The sequence below is a fragment of the Engystomops pustulosus genome, chromosome 9, assembly GCF_040894005.1.
Source record: "Engystomops pustulosus chromosome 9, aEngPut4.maternal, whole genome shotgun sequence".
Lineage (NCBI taxonomy): Eukaryota > Metazoa > Chordata > Amphibia > Anura > Leptodactylidae > Engystomops > Engystomops pustulosus.
The window spans coordinates 108,208,516-108,233,633 of NC_092419.1; the positions used below are offsets into that span (position 1 = coordinate 108,208,516).

At 41.0% G+C, this 25,118-nt stretch overlaps 3 protein-coding genes across 8 annotated transcripts in view; 2 read left to right on the plus strand and 1 right to left on the minus strand.

Annotated features, from left to right (window-relative positions):
- Positions 1 to 15,280, plus strand: CLIC3 (chloride intracellular channel 3). The gene is made up of 6 exons (XM_072125493.1): positions 1 to 253; positions 11,050 to 11,159; positions 12,153 to 12,278; positions 12,478 to 12,584; positions 14,215 to 14,390; positions 14,614 to 15,280. The coding sequence occupies exons 1-6, from the start codon at positions 218 to 220 to the stop codon at positions 14,773 to 14,775; spliced, it is 717 nt and encodes a 238-aa protein (XP_071981594.1). The 5' UTR covers positions 1 to 217; the 3' UTR covers positions 14,776 to 15,280.
- On the minus strand, positions 15,263 to 25,014 carry PAXX (PAXX non-homologous end joining factor). The gene is made up of 7 exons (XM_072125494.1): positions 24,640 to 25,014; positions 22,858 to 22,918; positions 22,618 to 22,664; positions 22,331 to 22,521; positions 21,933 to 22,007; positions 21,559 to 21,652; positions 15,263 to 17,477 (listed from the first exon to the last, which is right to left on the minus strand). Exons 1-7 carry the CDS (start codon positions 24,738 to 24,740, stop codon positions 17,438 to 17,440), a joined length of 609 nt encoding a protein of 202 aa, XP_071981595.1. The 5' UTR covers positions 24,741 to 25,014; the 3' UTR covers positions 15,263 to 17,437.
- LOC140077893 (uncharacterized) overlaps positions 16,713 to 25,118 on the plus strand; it is a 39,969-nt gene continuing 31,563 nt past the window's right edge. For 4 of the 6 annotated variants that reach the window (XM_072125483.1, XM_072125488.1, XM_072125489.1 and 1 more), the window contains exons 1-2: positions 16,713 to 16,798; positions 17,390 to 17,494. The gene's annotated coding sequence lies outside the window, so the exon portion shown is untranslated. Of the gene's footprint in view, positions 16,799 to 17,389; positions 17,495 to 24,562; positions 24,621 to 24,866; positions 25,030 to 25,118 lie in introns of those variants that run through there. The other 2 variants (XM_072125486.1, XM_072125485.1) reach the window with 2 other exon arrangements.

Here is a 25,118-nt window from a genome sequence, read left to right on the forward strand (position 1 = left end):
TGATCAAATGTGCATTAGAAGACGCAATGTCAGGAAGAGCATCTGTGACTGACGTGTGACAGGGAGGAATGCGGTTTGTGCAGCTTTAATTGGAAAGGGAGTGTCGCCCAATCCCTCACAGCAGAGAAAACCAGAGGCGAGGATCACACCTGCAGAGGCGAGATCAGAGACCGACAGACCGCGGCCGCCACCAGGGATCACCCGTACCCACAGCACAATGGTGGATGAACCCAAGATTGAGCTCTTCGTCAAGGTAAACCAATATCCGCCCTGGTCTTCAGAGTATTACACCCGCAGGACAGGGCTGCATTGTATCTTAATAATCACTAAAACCGTGTATGATGTGAAGTAGATCATTAGACAGTGTCACTAAGTTGCTTTGATGGAGCACAGATGCTTAGATAGTATCTCTGATTGCTCGGGCAGTGCATGTTGCAGGTGTAAGGTGTTCAATAGGTATCAGGTGTTTATGGGTTAATAATTTGGGCACCCGCTGTCTATTCACTAGAATAAAGTCACCGTACGATCTGTCCGCAGAAGCTTGTCTGCAGGTGAGGGCTTAACAGCAGATGTTTATATCCCAAGCAGAGTAAAAGTAATTTACACTGAGATAAAGGTCAGAAAGAGAATAAATGTAACCTTTACCACGAGACGGCTCCGATCTCTAATGTAAATGTGATCTCTCTGGATGGACCGAAGAATTTACTTTGTTTTTAAACTTGTTACCATCATCAAATTATTATTATCATTATGAACTATATTTTAACCAACATTTTGGAAACATCAAGTTTCCAAAGATTTTGCCAAAAAGTCCAACTAAAAGGGAAGACCTGTTTACATATGAACTTCTAAAATATCACCCCCTATGTGCAAGAATATAACTACTATAATACTGCCCCCTATGTACAAGAATATAACTACTATAATACTGCCCCTATGTACAGGAATATAACTACTATAATACTGCTCCCTATGTACAGGGATATAACTACTATAATACTGCCCCCTATGTACAGGAATATAACTACTATAATACTGCCCCCTATGTACAAGACTATAACTACTATAATACTGCCCCCTATGTACAAGAATATAACTACTATAATACTGCCCCCTATGTACAGGAATATAACTACTATAATACTGCCCCCTATGTACAGGAATATAACTACTATAATACTGCTCCCTATGTACAGGGATATAACTACTATAATACTGCTTCCTATGTACAGGAATATAACTACTATAATACTGCCCCTATGTACAGGAATATAACTACTATAATACTGCCCCCTATGTATAAGAATATAACTACTATAATACTGTCCCCTATGTACAGGAATATAACTACTATAATACTGCCCCCTATGTACAGGAATATAACTACTATAATACTGCCCCCAATGTACAAGAATATAATTACTATAATACTGCCCCCTATGTACAAGAATATAACTACTATAATACTGCCCCCTATGTACAAGATTATAACTACTATAATACTGCCCCCTATGTACAGGAATATAACTACTGTAATACTGCCCCCTATGTACAAGAATATAACTACTGTAATACTGCCCCCTATGTACAGGAATATAACTAATATAATACTGTTCCCTATGTACAAGAATATAACTACTATAATACTGCCCCCTATGTACAAGAATATATCTACTATAATACTGTCCCCTATGTACAAGAATATAACTACTATAATACTGCCCCCTATGTACAAGAATATAACTACTATAATACTGCCCCCTATGTACAAGAATATAACTACTATAATACTGCCCCCTATGTACAAGAATATAACTACTATAATACTGCCCCCTATGTACAAGAATATAACTACAATAATACTGCCCCCTATGTACAGGACTATAACTACTATAATACTGCCCCCTATGTACAAGAATATAACTACTATAATACTGCCCCCTATGTACAGGAATATAACTACAATAATACTGCCCCCTATGTACAGGACTATAACTACTATAATACTTCCCCCTATGTGCAGGGATATAACTACTATAATACTGCCCCCTATGTACAGGGATATAACTACTATAATACTGCCCCCTATGTACAGGAATATAACTACTATAATACTGCCCCCTATGTACAGGAATATAACTACTATAATACTGCCCCCTATGTGCAGGGATATAACTACTATAATACTGCCCCCTATGTACAGGGATATAACTACTATAATACTGCCCCCTATGTACAAGAATATAACTACTATAATACTGCCCCCTATGCACAAGAATATAACTACTATAATACTGCCCCCTATGTACAAGAATATAACTACTATAATACTGCCCCCTATGTACAGGAATATAACTACTATAATACTGCCCCCTATGTACAAGAATATAACTACTATAATACTGTCCCCTATGTACAGGAATATAACTACTGTAATACTGTCCCCTATGTACAGGAATATAACTACTATAATACTGCCCCCTATGTACAAGAATATAACTACTATAATACTGCTCCCTATGTACAGGAATATAACTAATATAATACTGTTCCCTATGTACAAGAATATAACTACTATAATACTGCCCCTATGTACAAGAATATAACTATTATAATACTGCCCCCTATGTACAAGAATATAACTACTATAATACTGCCCCCTATGTACAAGAATATAACTACTATAATACTGTCCCTCTATGTACAAGATTATAACTACTATAATACTGCCCCTATGTACAGGAATATAACTACTATAATACTGCCCCTATGTACAGGAATATAACTACTATAATACTGCCCCCTATGTACAAGAATATAACTACTATAATACTGCCCCCTATGTACAAGACTATAACTACTATAATACTGCCCCCTATGTACAAGAATATAACTACTATAATACTGCCCCCTATGTACAAGAATATAACTACTATAAGACTGCCCCCTATGTACAAGAATATAACTACTATAATACTGCCCCCTATGTACAAGAATATAACTACTATAATACTGCCCCCTATGTACAAGAATATAACTACTATAAGACTGCCCCCTATGTACAAGAATATAACTACTATAATACTGCCCCCTATGTACAGGAATATAACTACTATAATACTGCCCCCTATGTACAAGAATATAACTACTATAATACTGCCCCCTATGTACAGGAATATAACTACTATAATACTGCCTCCTATGTACAAGAATATAACTACTATAATACTGCCCCCTATGTACAAGAATATAACTACTATAATACTGCCCCCTATGTACAGGAATATAACTACTATAATACTGCCTCCTATGTACAAGAATATAACTACTATAATACTGCCCCCTATGTACAAGAATATAACTACTATAATACTGCCCCCTATGTACAGGAATATAACTACTATAATACTGCCCCCTATGTACAAGAATATAACTACTATAAGACTGCCCCCTATGTACAGGAATATAACTACTATAATACTGCCCCCTATGTACAAGAATATAACTACTATAAGACTGCCCCCTATGTACAAGAATATAACTACTATAATACTGCCCCCTATGTACAAGACTATAACTACTATAATACTGCCCCCTATGTACAAGAATATAACTACTATAATACTGCCCCCTATGTACAAGAATATAACTACTATAAGACTGCCCCCTATGTACAAGAATATAACTACTATAATACTGCCCCCTATGTACAGGAATATAACTACTATAATACTGCCCCCTATGTACAAGAATATAACTACTATAATACTGCCCCCTATGTACAGGAATATAACTACTATAATACTGCCTCCTATGTACAAGAATATAACTACTATAATACTGCCCCCTATGTACAAGAATATAACTACTATAATACTGCCCCCTATGTACAGGAATATAACTACTATAATACTGCCCCCTATGTACAAGAATATAACTACTATAAGACTGCCCCCTATGTACAGGAATATAACTACTATAATACTGCCCCCTATGTACAGTGATATAACTACTATAATACTGCCCCTATGTACAGGAATATAACTACTATAATACTGCCCCTATGTACAGTGATATAACTACTATAATACTGCCCCCTATGTACAGAAATATAACTACTATAAGACTGCCCCCTATGTACAGGAATATAACTACTATAATACTGCCCCCTATGTACAAGAATATAACTACTATAATACTGCCCCCTATGTACAGGAATATAACTACTATAATACTGCCCCTATGTACAGGAATATAACTACTATAATACTGCCCCCTATGTACAAGAATATAACTACTATAATACTGCCCCCTATGTACAGGAATATAACTACTATAATACTGTCCCCTATGTACAGGAATATAACTACTATAATACTGCCCCCTATGTACAGGAATATAACTACTATAGTACTGCCCCCTATGTACAAGAATATAACTACTATAATACTGCCCCCTATGTACAGGAATATAACTACTATAATACTGCCCCCTATGTACAAGAATATAACTACTATAATACTGCCCCCTATGTACAGGAATATAACTACTATAATACTGCCCCCTATGTACAAGAATATAACTACTATAAGACTGCCCCCTATGTACAGGAATATAACTACTATAATACTGCCCCCTATGTACAGTGATATAACTACTATAATACTGCCCCTATGTACAGGAATATAACTACTATAATACTGCCCCTATGTACAGTGATATAACTACTATAATACTGCCCCCTATGTACAGAAATATAACTACTATAAGACTGCCCCCTATGTACAGGAATATAACTACTATAATACTGCCCCCTATGTACAAGAATATAACTACTATAATACTGCCCCCTATGTACAGGAATATAACTACTATAATACTGCCCCTATGTACAGGAATATAACTACTATAATACTGCCCCCTATGTACAAGAATATAACTACTATAATACTGCCCCCTATGTACAGGAATATAACTACTATAATACTGTCCCCTATGTACAGGAATATAACTACTATAATACTGCCCCCTATGTACAGGAATATAACTACTATAGTACTGCCCCCTATGTACAAGAATATAACTACTATAATACTGCCCCTATGTACAGTGATATAACTACTATAATACTGCCCCTATGTACAGGAATATAACTACTATAATACTGCCCCTATGTACAGGAATATAACTACTATAATACTGCCCCCTATGTACAGGAATATAACTACTATAATACTGCCCCCTATGTACAAGAATATAACTGCTATAATACTGCTCCCTATGTACAAGAATATAACTACTATAATACTGCCCCCTATGTACAGGAATATAACTGCTATAATACTGCTCCCTATGTACAAGAATATAACTACTATAATACTGCCCCCTATGTACAAGAATATAACTACTATAATACTGCCCCCTATGTACAGGGATATAACTACTATAATACTGCCCCCTATGTACAGGGATATAACTACTATAATACTGCCCCCTATGTACAATAATATGAAGCAGCCATTGTCCTCCCTTGTGTGGGTATCCAGTCTCTGTTGATACTTGGGGGATCATTCATCATCCTGCGAGCTCCTGACAGCAGTAATTGTTAGTTGAGCTCTGACTTTTGTAACTTCAAAGTTTTTGTAACAATTGTGAACATGTAATTATAAGCCTGGGTTTCCTGTGCTCCTGAGCTGGGTCGTCTTGTCCCTTTTCTTCTGTACAGGATTAGGGCATTGGTGACAGGTGAGAGGTGACATCTCTGTGTCTTCTGCTCTCTGGTAAAATCTCTAGGAATCTGAATGGACAGAACTGCTCCATCCAATGCTCTTCTGTACACAAGCAGCAATGAAAGTGGTTCCTATTGCTTCCTCATTTGTCTTTTGGCTGAGATTTTGGTGTTATGGGGGGGGGGGGGTAGGTCCAGGTATAGTTGTCATAGGGGCAGTGTAGTCTTTGCTATAAGTTGTATAGGAGAGGCCTCCTGGATGTTTCATTCATTTCTTACTTCCAAATATTTTCACCCTGATTTCCTATTGCTAAATGTTTGGGACCAGTTTTTGAGTGAATGAGATGCAGACAGAGACCTGGATTTTATAAGATTGTGGTGGAGGGCAGGTCCGGGGGCAGCCGGTGCCAGCTCAGGGTGTGGTGGATGTAATTAAAAATGACGCCACTAATTAAATGAGTCACCGGAAAAATTATCTCTGGGAATTAAAAACCTCATTGTCCTCTGGCTTCTCCTTTCACAAACCCTGTAGTTCACCATAGGAAACTTTTTGGACCCCCCCAATACGACAGCACAATAGAAAAACACATCGACTGAGTCCTATGTCGCGGGCTGGCCACATTACAAGAATGGGACTCCTTGCATCATATTGATCTATGATGCAAGGAGTCGATGCTTCATCTCTAAACAGCAGGAGGGGGCAACAGGGAGTCTCTTCCCTGTATAAGGAGACCTGTACTAAAAACAATACACTACCGGGCCTGGTATATACTTAGCATTTGGGCACCCCAAAGTTACGTCTGAATTGTGCCCCTATTTTTCAGAGCTCCTCCCACATCAGCATAAATGTATTCCTGTATAAAATTCAGCAGGGTTAAAGGTGTGTCCTTATTTTATAAAATGATACCAGAACTTCTGCAGTCTCCTATTCAAGCAAATGGGAATGGCTGCAGTTCCATGCATGGCCAGGGGTGGTGCCGTACAGAGGGAAATTAGATGGTGTCTCACCCCCATTTCCCCATCATTCTCAAAAAAAGAGTTACCAGACGTCTTTTTAGATATAACATGGTGATATGCTATACCATACAATAGGAATTCCCCTTTAAGAGGCCTGAAAACAGGTTTCTGTAGTCACAGAGCAATGCATTTTGGGGGATCAGATAACATTATACAGCAGCAACTGAGCGGATAGGCCACTTGACTGACAACAAGGTGGAGCCAAGCTAATGCTTCCTTCCAGAAATAAAAAGCAAAATAATAACATAGCATAATTTATTGACCAGAGCTCTATTGCCTCAGACTTCCCTCAAAACTAATGTTACCTACAGTCACCACCAGAGGGAGCTTACTGCATACTTTGTGGTTACTGAGATCTCCCTCTAGTGGTGGCTGTGGGCAGGCAGAATTTTATTCTTTAAAGGGGTATTCTGGATTTCAAGTTAAAAATAGCTAAAAAGACCCCCTAATACTCAAGTGAAAAAGAGGTAGGCCAGCAATGGATCCCACTCCCAATGCCCCAACTTTATGTTATTAGCTCCACCCCTATATTATTGGGACTATCCCCTATGTCACTAGTTCCACTTGTACATCATAGGATATCGCCTATGTCACTAGCTTCACCCCAACATCACTGGGACCACTCCTCCATCATCAGTTCCACCCCTTCATCCATTAGACCCCCCCTCTGTCATCAGCTCCACCCCTATATACAATTGGACCCATCCCCTTTTTCATTAGCTCCACCTCTACATCATTGAGACCACTCCCTACATCTTGAGCTCCGCCCCTACATCGAAACCACTCCCTTTGTCCCCAGTTCCACCCCTACATCACTAAACTAAGACCACTCCCTACGTCCTCAGCTCCACCCCTACATCACTGAGAACACTCCCTATGTCCTCAGCTGCACACCTACATCATTGAGATCAGGACAGAGACCTTGTCTTCAACTCCCTACATCTTTAGCCTCCTCCATCATTGGTACCACCTACAATCAGCAAATGAGACCACCCTGGTATTATTAGGACCTCCCCCTTTCCAGGTGGTAGATTTGCCAACTCGTATTCCCACAAAGACAAGTTTCTTAAATGTACTCAGGATAACAAAATAACACATTCTCTAATTCACGGTTATTAACAAACATACAGCATTTCACAGATATAATTCAAACCTGTCTTTATACAATTTTGGTTGTCCCTAGACCCAACCCTGTATCTTCTGAGTTTAGGGTTGGGAAGGCATCTTGCCCTTATATCTGATGCTGCACTGAGCTCTCTACCTCCAGCCCACACCCTGAATTGCAGAACGAGCTCCCACTGACACCCAAACACAGCACATCACATTGTGGGGGGAGTAAAAAAAACTTTAAGTTACAGGCGGATAAGATCTTTATCCAGGGGAGGGTAGGGTGGTATATAGCAGAGCTGTGTGTGTTATAGGTGAGTTAGCAGAGCTGAAAGTGTCATTGTGTTTTATATCCATCTCATGGATCTCATCATCTCATCATCTCTCTATGCGTCAGATACTGGTACAATGTTCAGAAGCTAAATAAAAGTGTATATAAACCTGGACCCTGATAATCTAAGCACATTGTCAGCTCACAGCACCGAGGTATCATGAAGTGTCTGCTCAGAGTCCCCGCTCACACTCTGGTCTACACTGACCATCACTGAGTGATAGGCGCTAAAACAGCAATAACACTGTAGAGTAAAGGGTAAAAAAAATTATATTTTTTGTGTAAACATTACTAGAGGGTTGAAATTTGAGAATTTTCTTTCATGGGCAAAACCCCTTTAAGGAGTATTTATCTGGAGCCTCCTGAAAGTTTTAGGGGAGTTGACACGTACGGTCTAAGTTAACCTTGTCATGTAGGGTGAATAGTGCCCCCGGGGGCTGCACATACCGGCCCCAGGCAGCCTCCACATCTTATACCCCAGCTCTACAACCATCCAATGGCACTTGCCTACACTCCGCAGATACCAACCCGTCTGGTTTATCTGGTAAATCCGGCGGCTGCCCCATCAGTATTTCCACATAAGCGCGGCCAGCACCCACGGGTGGGACTGATAGGTGTGAACTTGCACAAAAATCTTGTTTGTTTATTGCGGAGAGCGGAGGCAAGTCATTCATCATGTGGGTTAACAATTACACAATGTCTACAACACAAGTAGCCGCCCCTCCGGATACTTGTCATTCCTCCACTCTTCATCACAAAATTCCTGATGTCTCAAGAGCCTCAGCAAAACCGCCATGGCCTTCAGGATTGTCCGGCCGCTCCGAATAAAGTTTTTGTAATAACTTTATTAATATTCTACATACGATGGGGTCCAACGACATTTTTAAATATTGCACCTACAAACTTTATTTTCTTGATGTTTTATGTGATTGAGAAAAATTGAGAATCAGGTAATGAGCCATGTAGCGTGCACATGTATTCGCCCCTCTGTGTCAGTACTTTTTAGGACCACCTGTAGCTGCAGTCACAGGTCTGAAGGAAGGGGTCTCTCCCAGCTTTGCACATCTAGAATTTGCAGAATGGCTCTAGTTCAATCACTTTCAGGACTGGAACTAAGAATTTGGAGACCCCTGACTATCAACTTTTGTAGACCATTTCCCACACATTAGTTTCCCATCTTGCAATGCAGTGTAGTAATCTTGATCTAAGACTAAAATGGGCCATGGCTTGTAAAGAGATTGTGGCCTCCCTAATGATGTAGAGTCATAGAACCAAGATTATTACATAGATACATTAATGGAACCAAGCTTACTGCATAGACACAGTACTAAAACCAAGCTTACTGCATAGACACAGTACTAAAACCAAGCTTACTGCGTAGACGCAGTACTAAAACCAAGCTTACTGCATAGACGCAGTACTAAAACCAAGCTTACTGCATAGACACAGTACTAAAACCAAGCTTACTGCATAGACACAGTACTAAAACCAAGCTTACTGCATAGACACAGTACTAAAACCAAGCTTACTGCGTAGACGCAGTACTAAAACCAAGCTTACTGCGTAGACGCAGTACTAAAACCAAGCTTACTGCGTAGACGCAGTACTAAAACCAAGCTTACTGCGTAGACGCAGTACTAAAACCAAGCTTACTGCGTAGACGCAGTACTAAAACCAAGCTTACTGCGTAGACGCAGTACTAAAACCAAGCTTACTGCGTAGACGCAGTACTAAAACCAAGCTTACTGCGTAGACGCAGTACTAAAACCAAGCTTACTGCGTAGACGCAGTACTAAAACCAAGCTTACTGCGTAGACGCAGTACTAAAACCAAGCTTACTGCGTAGACGCAGTACTAAAACCAAGCTTACTGCGTAGACGCAGTACTAAAACCAAGCTTACTGCATAGACACAGTACTAAAACCAAGCTTACTGCATAGACACAGTACTAAAACCAAGCTTACTGCATAGACACTGTACTAAAACCAAGCTTACTGCATAGACACAGTATTAAAACCAAGCTTACTGCATAGACACAGTACTAAAACTAAGCTTACTGCATAGACACAGTACTAAAACCAAGCTTACCACAAACATAAATATGGTGACATATGATGTCTTTGACCGGTAGAGCCTCAAACTTTATACTGTTCTGCTTCTCCTGTAGAGTTCACTATTATGCCACACAGTAGCCAAAATAGTCACTAAACCCCCACATTAGTGAAAATAGTAACAGTGCTCCCCTATTGTAGCCAATAAAATGAAAGTGACCACAGTAGCCAAATTGTAGATCACAGGAACCATATTGCAATGCCTTCCACAGTAGCCTATATAGTCACATTGTGCCCCACAGTAGCCTATATAGTCACATTGTGCCCCACAGTAGCCTATATAGTCACATTGTGCCCCACAGTAGCCTATATAGTCACATTGTGCCCCACAGTAGCCTATATAGTCACACTGTGCCCCACAGTAGCCTATATAGTCACATTGTGCCCCACAGTAGCCATGTTTACCCCCACAGTAGCCAAATCACAGTGGCCTTGAAAAGCATTTTAATTTACAAAAATTTGGAAAAGCGTGTCTTTTTTTTCTGCTCTCTATTTGATATTTATTAATTTGTGGCTGTAATATTTAAAACTGAGGAAAAGTTCAAGTGGTATAAAGACTCAGATACAGTGCAATCCACTGTATCTGAGAGCGAATGACAGGCTGAACTTTACTTCTAGTAACTTATAGAACACCAAAGGAAGAATCACTATCAGGCCCTAAACTAGGCGTAACACTGAGTTTATCAGCTTCCCTAGTCATATTATATGTTTTTTACTTTCTTTTTTTTGCTTTATTTGTGCATTATTATTTTCTAGTCAAGCGAAGATGGTGAAAGTATCGGAGCAAATCCATTCTCACAACGTCTATCCATGATCCTGATGTCTAAAGGATGCACCTTCACACTGAACACTGTGGACATGAAGAGGTGAATGCAGCAAAGGGTCTAATATCGGCATATAATATATACATATATATATAAATATTTATATTGTATACACTATAATACAACCCCCTATGTACAAGAATACAACTACTATAATACTGCCCCCTATGTACAAGAATATAACTACTATAATACTGCCCCCTATGTACAAGAATATAACTACTATAATACTGTCCCCTATGTACAAGAATATAACTACTATAATACTGCCCCCTATGTACAAGAATATAACTACTATAATACTGCCCCCTATGTACAAGAATATAACTACTATAGTACTGCCCCCTATGTACAGGAATAAAACTCCTATAATACAGCCCCCTATGTACAGGAATAAAACTCCTATAATACTGCCCCCTATGTACAGGAATAAAACTCCTATAATACTGCCCCCTATGTACAAGAATATAACTACTATAATACTGCCCCCTATGTACAAGAATATAACTACTATAATACTGCCCCCTATGTACAAGAATATAACTACTATAATACTGCCCCCTATGTACAAGAATATAACTACTATAGTACTGCCCCCTATGTACAGGAATAAAACTCCTATAATACAGCCCCCTATGTACAGGAATAAAACTCCTATAATACTGCCCCCTATGTACAGGAATAAAACTCCTATAATACTGCCCCCTATGTACAAGAATATAACTACTATAATACTGCCCCCTATGTACAAGAATATAACTACTATAATACTGCCCCCTATGTACAAGAATATAACTACTATAATACTGCCCCCTATGTACAAGAATATAACTACTATAATACTGCCCCCTATGTACAGGGATATAACTACTATAATACTGCCCCCTATGTACAAGAATATAACTACTATAATACTGCCCTCTATGTACAGGAATATAACTACTATAATACTGCCCTCTATGTACAGGAATATAACTACTGCAGTGATTTAATAGACTACAGTACAGAGTATAACCTATGCTCTCCTTTATTCAGGTGTCCAGATGCCTTGAAGGAGTTGGCTCCAGGAACACAACCCCCATTCCTCATTTATAATGGTGAAGTCAAAACAGATGTCAACAAGATTGAAGAATTTCTGGAGGAAAAGCTGACAGCACCGCGGTATGAGGGGTTTATTTTGAGGCTAATAATAATAAGATTACAAAGCGCTATACAGAGCTTGCAAAATCGGTTAATGATGTTACATTATAGTTTATTTTGGGTTATGATCCTGTGTATTCTTTTCCATACATCACCCCCAGAGGTTGTACGGTATAACCTCCTCTGCATAGAGAAATACTAATGACCCTTCACCTTCTAGATATCCATGTATGACACCCAAACACAAGGAATCAAACACGGCTGGGAATGACGTCTTCCAAAAATTCTCTGCATACATCAAGAATCAAGTCCCCGCACAGGATGACCGTGAGTACCCGACGTAAACCAAGTAGCTGAATAACTGACCCATCCATTAGGGGTCAATCTTTGTTACCCTTGAAAATGAAGGGCTTAGGTGTTACTGGAACGCACACGTTGACAGTTGGATACATTGCCACCCTCATGCATGTGGCTGTACCGTCATGGCCATAAGTTTGGAGACTGATGTTAATTGTTACAAAGTCTCCTGCATCAGGTGTTATAATGGTAATTTGCATATTCTCCAGAATGTTATACAGAGCGATCAGCTTAACAGCAATTAATTGCAAACTCAATATTTGCCTAGAAAATGAACTTTTTCCCCCAAAACACATTTCACCTTCATTGCAGGCGCCTTAGGCGGAGCAGCAGCCATGGTGTCAGCGATGTCTCCAGTAACACAGGTGCGGGGGCTGATGAGAACAGGGCTGGAGATCAATCTATCAGGATTAAGTAACAATCACACCCCTGGACACTTTACAAGGAGGCTGGTGCTTGGCATCATTGTTTCTCTTCTGTTAACCATGGTTATCTCTAAAGAAACCCGTGCAGTCATCATTGCACTGCACAAAACTGGCCGAACAGGGAAGAGTATCGCAGCTAGAAAGATTGCACCTCAGTCACCAATCTATCGCATCATCAAGGAATCCAAGTAGAGAGGCTCCATTGTTACCAAAAAGGCTCCAGGAGCCCAAGAAGGACCAGCAAGCGCCAGGAGCGTCTCTTACAAGTGTCTCAGCTTGGGGATGGGGCTCCCAGCAGTGCAGAGCTCAGGAATGGCAGCAGCAGGTGTGAGGCATCTGCACGCACTGTGACACTGCAGAGACTCCTGGAGCAAGGCCAGGTGTCCAGGAGGGCAGCACAGAAGCCACTTCTCTCCAGAAACCATCAGGGACAGACTGATATTCTGCAGGAGGTACAGGGAGTGGACGCTGAGGACTGGGGAAAGTCATTGGGGTAGATTTACTTACCCGGTCCATTCACGATCCGGCGGCGCGTTCTCTGCGGTGGATTCGGGTCCGGCTGGGATTCATTAAGGCAGTTCCTCCGACATCCACCAGCTGCTGCACTGAAAAGCATCGGAACGCACTCAAGTTCGCCTGCCTATTCCTAGTGAAGTTAAGTGCAAGCTCCGCGACACTTTTCTTTTTTTAAATGTGGCGGTTTTTCCGAATCCGTCGGGTTTTTCTTTCGGCCATGCCCCCCCATTTCCGTTGTGCACATGCCAGCGCCGATCGCGTGCGCCAAAATCCCGGGGCAATTTAGGGGAAATCGGCGCAAAACGGAAATATTCGGGTAACGCGTCGGGAAAAAGCGCATCGTCTCTGATGAATCCCCTTTCCGATTGTTTGTAAAAAACCAGAGGGCAACAGATCTTGTGAAAATATAAGATTTGTGTCATTCTCAAAACTTATGGCCATGACTGTATTCCATATGACTATTTGTACTGTGTAATGCAATATTATATTTGTATATGCCGCCTGTGATTTGTACAGCGCTACTGAATATGTTGGCGCCATACAAATAAAGATTATTAAGTGGTACTGCAAACCCAAACGCAGCTTTTTCAGGCTGTGCCATGTCCTAGCTCTTGTGATGAGAACACCCCTTTAATAGGTCATCCACCTTTTTTTTCCAGATCTACAAAAGAATTTGCTGAGGTCGCTATTGAAATTAGACCTTTACCTGAAGAACCCCCTACCATATGAGCTTTGCAGGGACCCCAAAATGACCGTCTCAAAAAGGAAGTTCCTGGACGGAGATAACTTGACCTTGCCCGACTGTAACCTGCTGCCCAAACTCCACATCATCAATGTAAGTGAGATGTCTCCTTCCACTGGATCCTGCTGGGATCATGTAGGACTTGTGCTTGCTCTGGGGTTGCCATGGTAGTATCAATAGATGAACACGGCCTGAACTTCCTGTCATGTGATCGTACATGCAGGGATTCCTTTCTTGTTGCTATGGCAGCCTAAGAGCAAGTACAAATTAAACAAGCATAAGCTTTCCTTGACCCCTATATTCATTCTACCTACAGATTGTGTGCTGCCAATACAGAGGGTTTGAGATCCCCAAGGACCTGCAGGGTATCTCCCGATATCTCGCAAACGCTGAGGAACAGAAAGCTTTCAAGTACACCTGCCCCCACTCCAGCGAGATCATCCTCTTCTACCGGGATGTGGTCAGAAAGATGCCCTAAAACTGGACAGACTCAAATGTGACACATCGTAATCCATCCTCCTGTGCAGAATCGAGTGCGAGTCGACCGCCATCCACTACCGAAGAGACATTATAGAGCATACAGGGCACTGACTTTTATATAGGTATCCTAGGTTGTGGACCTGTGATATGTGTGGCCCAGGGGGTACACACCTTGTCTCTAGGGGTTCCCCACACCATATGCATACAGAGGACCCACAATCTCCCGATGGTTATTTTAGTAAATACTTGTATCCCACAATCATAGCCAAATCTTCTCTCCATCATTAAGCCCCTGAAAATGTATGAATTACTTGTACATTTCCCTTGTCAATACGGCAGGTCCCTGCACAATTGTCCGATTGTAAAGAGATTACCCCACGTTTCCAGGAGGAAAAACTCAATTTAAAAAAATGGATTCTATGGAGGAAAACTAAAGAAAACGCTGTCACCACTTTCCTCAAATGTATTTTATTTAAAAAAAAAAAAAAAAAAAAACATAAAAACATCAGTATGGAAATATAAATATAGTCATTTTTATACACCTTAACTTTTTTTTCATTTTATAAAAACTGGCACTCAGACTTCCCAACCATTTACTGTTATTGACTACAACTCCCAACATGCTATAATAATGAAAAAAATCATATGTCTCTTCTTGCCAGTACCAGTTTTTAGTATGAAAGCTTGCAATACTGTTAAAAAAAAGTTAATTTATGATATACAGTTTGCCATGTCTTTTGAGATCAGTTTTGTTTACCAAGAAACAAAAAGTTCTCAAAATGGCTGCCAGCGCCTGCAAAAGTGGTGATTGGTGGCCTGCACCCGCTCCCCCCCCCTCCCTTCATACATTGTGTACAGTAACAGGAGCCATCTTGTAGCTTTATATTATAGAAAGTCATTAAAGGGGTATTCCCATTTCAGCAAATTAATGTTATTGTTTGTATCATGAAAAGTTACAGAAAGTATATTTGAAAATTTTATATCGATTCCTCATGGGTTTTTCTAGATCTCTGTTTGCTGTCATTCTGTCAAAAGCTTCTATGTTTACTGCCATTGGACAGAAATCTGACCATGGTCACAAAGGTGCACGGCTCATTAGTAGCACAGAGATCAGTGTGTTATAACAAGCCGTGCACCTGTGTGACCATGGTCAGATTTCTGTCCACTGGCAGCAAACTTAGAAGCTTTCTATAACAGGACAGCAAGCAGAGATCTAAAAAAAAAACATGAGGAATCGATACAGAAAGTATCTTTGAAAATTGTCCAAATTTTCATGATACAAACAATAACATTAATTTGCTGAAATGGGAATACCCCTTTAAGCGCTAATGTTTGAACTGACTGATAACAAAATGGCCGCCGTTGCCTACAGCAGAAGTAATTGGTAATTTGCTCCGTCCCCTCCTGCACATCAATAGCAGCCATCTTGTAAGAAAGACATTAAAGTGCTAAATTATAGACTCTTGCATGACAAATCAGCCGCTGTTGTCACTTCACATTGATTTCAGCTCTGCAGGTTTACACCATTAAATAGCAGCAGCTTCACATAAGACTTGAGCTACAAGAGGTGATTATTTAGCACAATTGATGCATTCTGTGTAGCAAAAGCCAAAGTTATTAAAAAATGTATTTAGAAGTTGTTTTTTTCACACTGTCCTATAATATATATGGAGTTTATTTAACTATTTACTTGGTAAAAACTGTAAATGTAAATAAAATTTTTCAAAAAGTCATGTGACTGGGACTCGCCAGATAACAACAAAAATCTATAAAATCGGATTATCATTATTTTAATTTAATTAAAAATTAAATTAAAACTGCACTGGGCCTCAGAAAGTGAGGTTGCTATAGCTTTTCATAGCAACCAATCACATTCCAGCTGTCATATTTCTAGGACCATTTAGAAAATGAGAGAAGTGATGTGATTGGCTGCTCTGCTACAAGTCATGTCAGCAGTACTGGTTTCCTCACAGGAGGTGGAAGCCATTTTATGTTCAGAACAAAACGTCATGTCCACTCACGTGAGGGAATTTTTCTCGTGTTTTTACAATAGAAGTGGAGAGTCACAAGATTTTATGTGATTACTACATGAATATGATGTGGCTCCTGTATATTTCCCTTTCAGGCTCAGGGCTTCCTCATCCTCACAATAAAACATTCTATATACACACACAAATGTAATGGTTTCTCAGTGAAGCTTATATCAGAAAAAAAAAGATGTCTTTTTCTCCAAGAAACAGCGCCACATCTGTTCGCAGGCTGCGTCTGGTATTGCTTAGGGCTAGCGAAGTGAATGCAGCGCCAGACTATGCCTGCATATAGGTGTGGCGCTGTTTCCTAGAGAAACAAGACGTGTTTCTAGTCTACATAATGTAGATTGAAGAGTCATTAGTTTCTGTGTGGCCCTTCAGCCTAAAAAAAAGTCCAGAGCAATTGATGACCATTGCAAAAATGTGTATTTTTATAAATCTTTGCCCCATAGGGAAGCACTAAGGTTGTGGTAAAACCTTCATTTTGCTGGGATTCATGGACGACAAAATGTCTCTATGACGGTTTCTCCAATAAACATAAATAATTTCTACTTTCTTCACTTCATAATTCATTTTATCCAGAGCCCTCATCCACAAGACTAAGATGGAGACCTCTTCCTGCACACGTCTTTAGGATTCTTCAAAATCGACCCCCTTGGCCTCCTTTTTGCTATAAAGAAAGATCAGGTTTGTGTTATTATTCCGTGTGAAGTAAAGTTTCTAAGTGCAGCCTGAGGTAAAGAATGGAGACACTATAGACTTACATGGAACACAGACTTACATAGAATATAGTCTTTTATAGAACATAGACATATAGAATATAGTCTTTTATAGAACATAGACATATAGAATATAGTCTTTTATAGAACATAGACATATAGAATATAGTCTTTTATAGAACATAGACATATAGAATATAGTCTTTTATAGAACATAGACATATAGAATATAGTCTTTTATAGAACATAGACATATAGAATATAGTCTTTTATAGAACATAGACATATAGAATATAGTCTTTTATAGAACATAGACATATAGAATATAGTCTTTTATAGAACATAGACATATAGAATATAGTCTTTTATAGAACATAGACATATAGAATATAGTCTTTTATAGAACATAGACATATAGAATATAGTCTTTTATAGAACATAGACATATAGAATATAGTCTTTTATAGAACATAGACATATAGAACATAGACTTATATAGAATACAGACTTATGGGCCCACATTTGCTAAGCTCTGTGCGCCAGTTTTCTGCCAGACTTTGTTCGTTCTTTTCAGTGCAAACTGCTTGTACAGGTCTTTAACCCCTTTCCGCTCTGCATCCGAGAGCTGATGCCGGTTCACCTCAAGATCTGAGCCGAACCGGCATCGGAACACACTGGGTGCCGGCTATAACAAGTGGGCTCCGATCGCAGGTGCTTAACCCGGTAAATGCCGCGGTCAGCATTTAACTTGCCTTTGGGGGATCTTACGCCCACAATGCACCAACACCCCCCAAACCCCAGCCCCCCCCCCCCCCCCCCCGTGCCATCTGATCGTTGCTATGGCACCCCTGGGGTCCGATCAGCCTGTAGGCAGTGCCTGTAAGATGGCGTCTATGCATGTGCATAGGCTGACACTGCTTATACACTGCAATACATCAGTATTGCAGAGTATTATCATGAACAAGCAATCCGGTGATGCATGTCCCATGTTGGAAACAGTAAAAAAAAAATTGAAAAAAATTTTCAATAAAAAATAAAACAAATTAATAAAAATGCCCGAAACCCATAACATATAAAGAGACCTATAACACAAAAAAAAAGTCTAAATCGTAACAAACTCCACATATATAGTATAACCGCGTCCATAACAACCCGTAGAAGATAATTATATCATTATTGAACCCGCACGATAAACGCTGTAAAAAAAAGAAAAAAACTATTAAAAAAACCTGCCAAAAATTGGGATTTTTACCTATTGAATCCCACAAAAAAATGCAATAAAAAGTGATCAAAAAAACATATGTACTCCAGAACGATACTGGTGCAAAGTACAACATGTCCCGCAAAAAACCAAGCCAACAACCAGCTCCGCAGCCAAAAAAAGTTAAATTTTTATGCCACTTGGAAGACGCCAATGCAAAAATGATAGATTTTTCCCCACATTAGGGTTTTATTTGGCAAATCTAGTAAAACATAAGAAAAATTATCTAAGTCTGGAATCCCCATAGAACAGTGGTGGCGAACCTATGGCACGGGTGCCAGAGGCGGCACTCGGAGCCCTTTCTGTGGGCACCTGGGCCATCGCCTCAGCGCACCAGACAGGACTCAAAGAATCTTCCTGCAGTTCCAAGCAACTTAAAAGATGCTGCTTCCGGTCATATTTTGATACTTACTTCACTACTTGGGACTGTAGGAAGAGGGAGAATAAATAGACAGGGCCGAATTATCTTTGGAGGACCTGCTGCTGGCCCCTACAGGTCTACAGAGGGACGCTGGAAAGAAGCTAAAATGATGCAAATTTTCCATTATTCTACTGTGTTGCTGTCCTCAGGAGGCCAATATGGTTGTTGAAGAACAAGGAGCAGTAAGTTTATTTTTGATTGGCACCTCACGATAAATAAGGGGGGTTTTGGGTGTCTTTTTGGGCACTCGGCCGCTAAAAGGTTTGCCATCACTGCCATAGGCTTAGGCTATACGGTAAACATCAAAAAAAAAAAAAAGTTAAAAAATCCAATACAGAATTGATGCTTTTCTACTCCTGACCTCAAAAAAAAGTTCCTTAATTTTCAACAAAAAAAAATTCCATCACATACGAAAAGGCTAAAATTTTATAGCCTACCAAAGGGGCCAATGAGGAAACTAAAATCCTGGCAGCTGCAGGGTGCTCCTTCCTTTCTGCGCCTCGCTGTGCCCCCATAAAACAAGTAACGTCCACATGTGGGGGGTCTCTGTACTTGGGAGAAATTGCTGAAAAAATTTTATGGTGGGTTTTCTCTTTTTATCTTTTGGAAATGTGTACATTTTAGGGCTAAATGAAGGTATAACCGGCACAATTTGACCATTCTAAATTTCACCTCCATTTTGATGTAATTACTATGAAGATCTCAAGGGGTTAACAATCTTCCTAAAAGCTGTTTGTGATAGTTTGAGGGGTGGGTTGGTTATATAGGGGGTTTTGATGTTGAATATGTAAAATTTCAGCCACAATTTACCACTAAAATGAAGCGCAACATGTGAGGAAAAAAACATCTCAGAATCGTTTTGATGGGTAACAGTGTTCAAACGTTATAACCATATAAAGCGACGCAGGTCAGAATCCAAAAAAAATGGGGCTGAGCCTTAAGCTGTAAAATGGCTGCGTCCTTAAGAGTTGTCCGGGCTACATCTGCGTTGCACACGACCGTTCTGTGGCGCGGCTGCGCTATTCCTTGTCCGACACAACTTCCTGCATTTAAAGGGGCGTTCTGGTGCACAGTCGGACCGTGCGCCAGATTTATCATGCCACGTCCGACAGAAATGTGTCATGCGCCCCATGTTAACCCCTTAAGGACGCAGGGTTTTTTCGCTAATTTCTCACTCTCCTCCTTCAAAAGTCCATAACTTTCTCATTTTTCCGTGTACAGACCTGTGTGAGGCTTATTTTGTGCGTAACAAATTTTACTTTCCCGTAATGTTATTTATTTTAACATGCCGTGTACTGTTCTTGTGGGCTCAGTTTTTACCACTTTGACTGTGCGCTCCAAATAACACCTCAGCTTTATTCTTTGGTTCGGTGCGATCGCGGTGATACGAAATTTATATAGGTTCTATTGTGTTTTAATACATTTTCAAAAATTAAACGAATGTGTACAATGTGACGCTAATAACTTTTTCATACTTTGGCGCACGGAGCTGGGGGAGGGGTCTTTTTTTGCGAAATGAGGCTATGTTTTCATTGCTATCATTTTGAGGTCTGTGCGACATTTTGATAATTTTTTATTACATTTTTTTATGTGATGTAAAAAGGTGTAAAAGTCGCATTTCGGACATTTGGGCGCTATTTCCCGCCTCGGAGGTCACCGCCGGCCGTAACCGGTTTTATATTTTGATAGATCGGGCATTTTGGGACGCGGCGATAACTATTATGTTTGTGATTTTTACTGTTTATTATGTTTTATATCAGTTCTAGGGAAAGGGGGGTGATTTGAATTTTTAATATTGTATTCATTTTTTTATTTCTTAAACTTTTTTACTTTTTTTTTTTTTTCACTATTTCTTAGACCATCTAGGGTACATTAATCCTAGATGGTCAGATTGCTCCTACCATATACTGCAATACTTCTGTATAATACTTCTGTATAATACTTCTGTATTGCAATATATGGCATTTTTGCAGCTCATTCATTACAATGCGTCACTGGCTCAGCCCGTGAGCCCTCTTCATACATTCCCTGTACCGCGTTAAGGGGTTAAAGGTGCACCAAAAAAGTGGCGCAATCTGTCCGGGCAGTGCAGGGGGCACCAGATTAATGAAGAACGGGTGCCACAAATCCTGAATTTGGCGCCCCCTGCACAATACACAGGTAACTGCACATAGTACACACTGCACAGTTCTTAGTACATCTCCCCGGTGGAGTATGTGTATACACATAGACCATAACCATCACAACCAGAAGACAGCACGCCATTCTTTACACTGCAGGTTGCACACAGACTTTCCCTTTAAGTTCATGAGCCCCTATGTGAATGTAAAGACACGAGACATGATATTACCGCTTAGAGCCGGGATTAATGAGCGATTCTCCTGGAAGTCTCTTCTTCACCCGCGCTGAAGACCCCCCTAAACCCTTTTTTCGAGGGTCGACATCTGCAAACACACAGAAAATAAGAAAAAAACATTTGCTGAAAGGAGTTCAGCTATTTCTGTTCCAGGGAAAGCTGGGTCATGTCAGAGCTGCTGCTATTATAGGGCCCGCAAATGTCCCCCATCTTTCCCAGGATCCCGAAGGGCAATACAAGCTCTAGGTAGAAAGCAGGGAGATCACTGCACAGACACATTCCAGGTGGTGGAGCCACAATAGCAGCCATCTTGGAAGTCACACAACCTTTCCAGACACAAAAAAAATGTAATTGTTTTCTATATTCACCTGGAATGAGCAGCAGATGGTTCCTTTGGGATTGCTTCACGGGACTGGCAGAAGCAGCAGCGCTGCCCTCCCGATCTGAAATTACATTAATATTGTATTGCAGCTTTTACTCTAGTCACATCCAGAGCTGCATACACAGATCCAATTTGAACACAGCATCTGCTGCAAAAATACACTATATATACTCTTCACCAGCAGAGGGCAGCAAAGAAGCAGAATTGTGAATGCAGCTCTGACTGTCCGTATAGTTTTATCCATAGTATGTTGATAATTAATGATTTTATAACATTATATATTTGGCATCCATAGAGCTCCAAAGAAAATGGCCTGTATTACCATGTTATACATAGATGTAGAGGCGATGAAGCAGATATTATTAGTATAAATGGAGACTGTACCTTTTAGTTGCGCCTCTAAGCTCCTCACACAATCTGACAAGTCGAATAACACCTCCTGCACCTGCGCCCGTGCCTCTGAGATTGGGAGCTTCAGTAGGTCCAGGGTCACTTTCCCAGAATCCACCTGGAAGGTCAGCGTGGCAATGCTGCCCTGCACGTCCAGGACTGGGGCGCTGTTCTGAAACTTTTCCCTATAGGTAGACAATCCCCCCCACCCCAATTATCCAGTGTCCCAAATCAGATCATTTATCCATTATACCAAGAGGTGAGAAACAATAAGAAATTACCGTAGTTTGTCCACCAGCTCGCGTGATGTCACGTTACGAACCGCGTCCTAAAATACAGAAGTCACATGTTAGGAATCGTCAGGTGCAGAATGATGTCACTTCTGTAACAATATCACTTATATCTGGGGAGAATGATGTCATCCGTGTCACATGACTAGGATGAAGTAATGGATCGATGAAATATGTCATCAGACCAATGAGATTTACCTCTATAACATAAGCCCCTGGCATCACCCTTACCCAGTCCTCCAGGGCCTCCTCTACGGGGTCCGTCCTCCACACTTCATTACCATTAGTCACACTATACAGAGACAAAAAGGGAAGATAAGAAATGGATAAATTACTAATAAAAAGGCCACAGATCAAATAATCCAAACCCCAAATCAACGCACCCCATCCATATATACAGGACACATCCCCAACATATACAGAACCCCCATAGAGAAAAGAGAAGCACAAGTACGAATGTAGACCCTCCATCAGAATCTGTGAATGGATACTAGACCCCAGACCACAGTCTCTGAACGTATAGACTCTGAACCCCTAAACAATAGAGCAATGAGACCCCAGACCAAAACCCCTGAGCAATGAGACCCCAGACCAAACCCCCTGAGCAATAAGACTTCCAGACCAAACCCCCTGAGCAATAAGACTTCCAGACCAAACCCCCTGAGCAATGAGACCCCAGACCAAACCCCCTGAGCAATGAGACCCCAGACCAAAACCCCTGAGCAATGAGACCCCAGACCAAACCCCCTGAGCAATGAGACCCCAGACCAAACCCCCTGAGCAATAAGACTTCCAGACCAAACCCCCTGAGCAATGAGACCCCAGACTAAAACCGCTGAGCAATGAGACCCCCAGACCAAAACCGCTGAGCAATGAGACCCCAGACCAAAACCCCTGAGCAATGAGACCCCAGACCAAAACCCCTGAGCAATGAGACCCCAGACCAAACCCCCTGAGCAATGAGACCCCAGACTAAAACCGCTGAGCAATGAGACCCCCAGACCAAAACCGCTGAGCAATGAGACCCCAGACCAAAACCGCTGAGCAATGAGACCCCAGACCAAACCCCCTGAGCAATGAGACCCCAGACTAAAACCGCTGAGCAATGAGACCCCCAGACCAAAACCGCTGAGCAATGAGACCCCAGACCAAAACCGCTGAGCAATGAGACCCCAGACCAAAACTGCTGAGCAATGAGACCCCCAGACCAAAACCGCTGAGCAATGAGACCCCAGACCAAAACCGCTGAGCAATGAGACCCCAGACCAAAACCGCTGAGCAATGAGACCCCAGACCAAAACCGCTGAGCAATGAGACCCCAGACCAAACCCCCTGAGCAATGAGACCCCAGACCAAATCCCCTAAACAAATAGAGACCGCCAGACCAAATTCCTGTAACAAAGAGACCCCCAGACCAAATCCCTTGAACATTATTCACACTGTTAAATCTAGAATATAAAACGCATTCTGCCCTGAAAGCGTTAATATTTGTATTTCCTAGACAAGAGGAGCTATTGACAAAAACCAAGCTTTATTTATAAATATATAAATAACAAGTTCTACAAATATGTGACATTAAAAACAATAACTAATAATGAGCCCCCGGCTGTGATCTGCAGTCGTCTCTATAGACAAAGGGCCGGACAAAGATTGTGGGGGTCTACATGACAGCACCATGAGAGCTGCCCCTAATCAGCTTCATCATAGTGCCTTGTAACTTAAAGGGATTGTCCACTTATCCATATGAGAGGGTGGTCCACACCGTACAGCCCCATTAACCCCATATACGCATCAGGTTTATGTCACATGACTGGTGCCCTTTAAATTTAAGGGTCATGTGATACATATCCATTCTGTGATACATTGTATAGCCCTAAAGATTCTGATCATTTTAACTCTTTGCACTATTTTTGCGGATCTATGCAACATGGACTAGGAACAGCAAAGGGTTAATCATCTCTACAACAAACATGGCCGCCTCCATGACCCCAGAGGTAGGTGGGCATCACTTACTGTATCCTGGTGCTGGTGCCCGTCTGTATCCTGGTGAGGCACAGGTATCGCTGGTTGGCATGGCTGGCAGTGCACAAGGGGCACCAGGGCTCCGCGTCCATTGTGGGCTCAGGCTTCCTGGAGCAGGAGGAGTCCAAGAAATGATGGGAGTGCTCTGCACATGGGAGGAGGAGGGGACTGCGGGGTTAACACTTAAAATCCCTTTAACAATAGGAGGGCTGGAAAGTTTTGGCCTGGGGGGTGCTATTTGTAAGGAGCTGACCCCTGGCATTGTCAGTGACCCCAATAGACACAATGAGAGGCAAAGGATTTATTATTCATCTAAATCGTCTCTAAAACTTCTATTTTTGTATCAGTCGGACCTGACCGACACCAGAACCTGACCCTGAGGTATGTTCACACAGGGCAGAATATCTAAAGGATTTATTCTGGGGGAATATCTGCAAAAGGTACAAATTCTGCAAACCGGAGACAGCGCC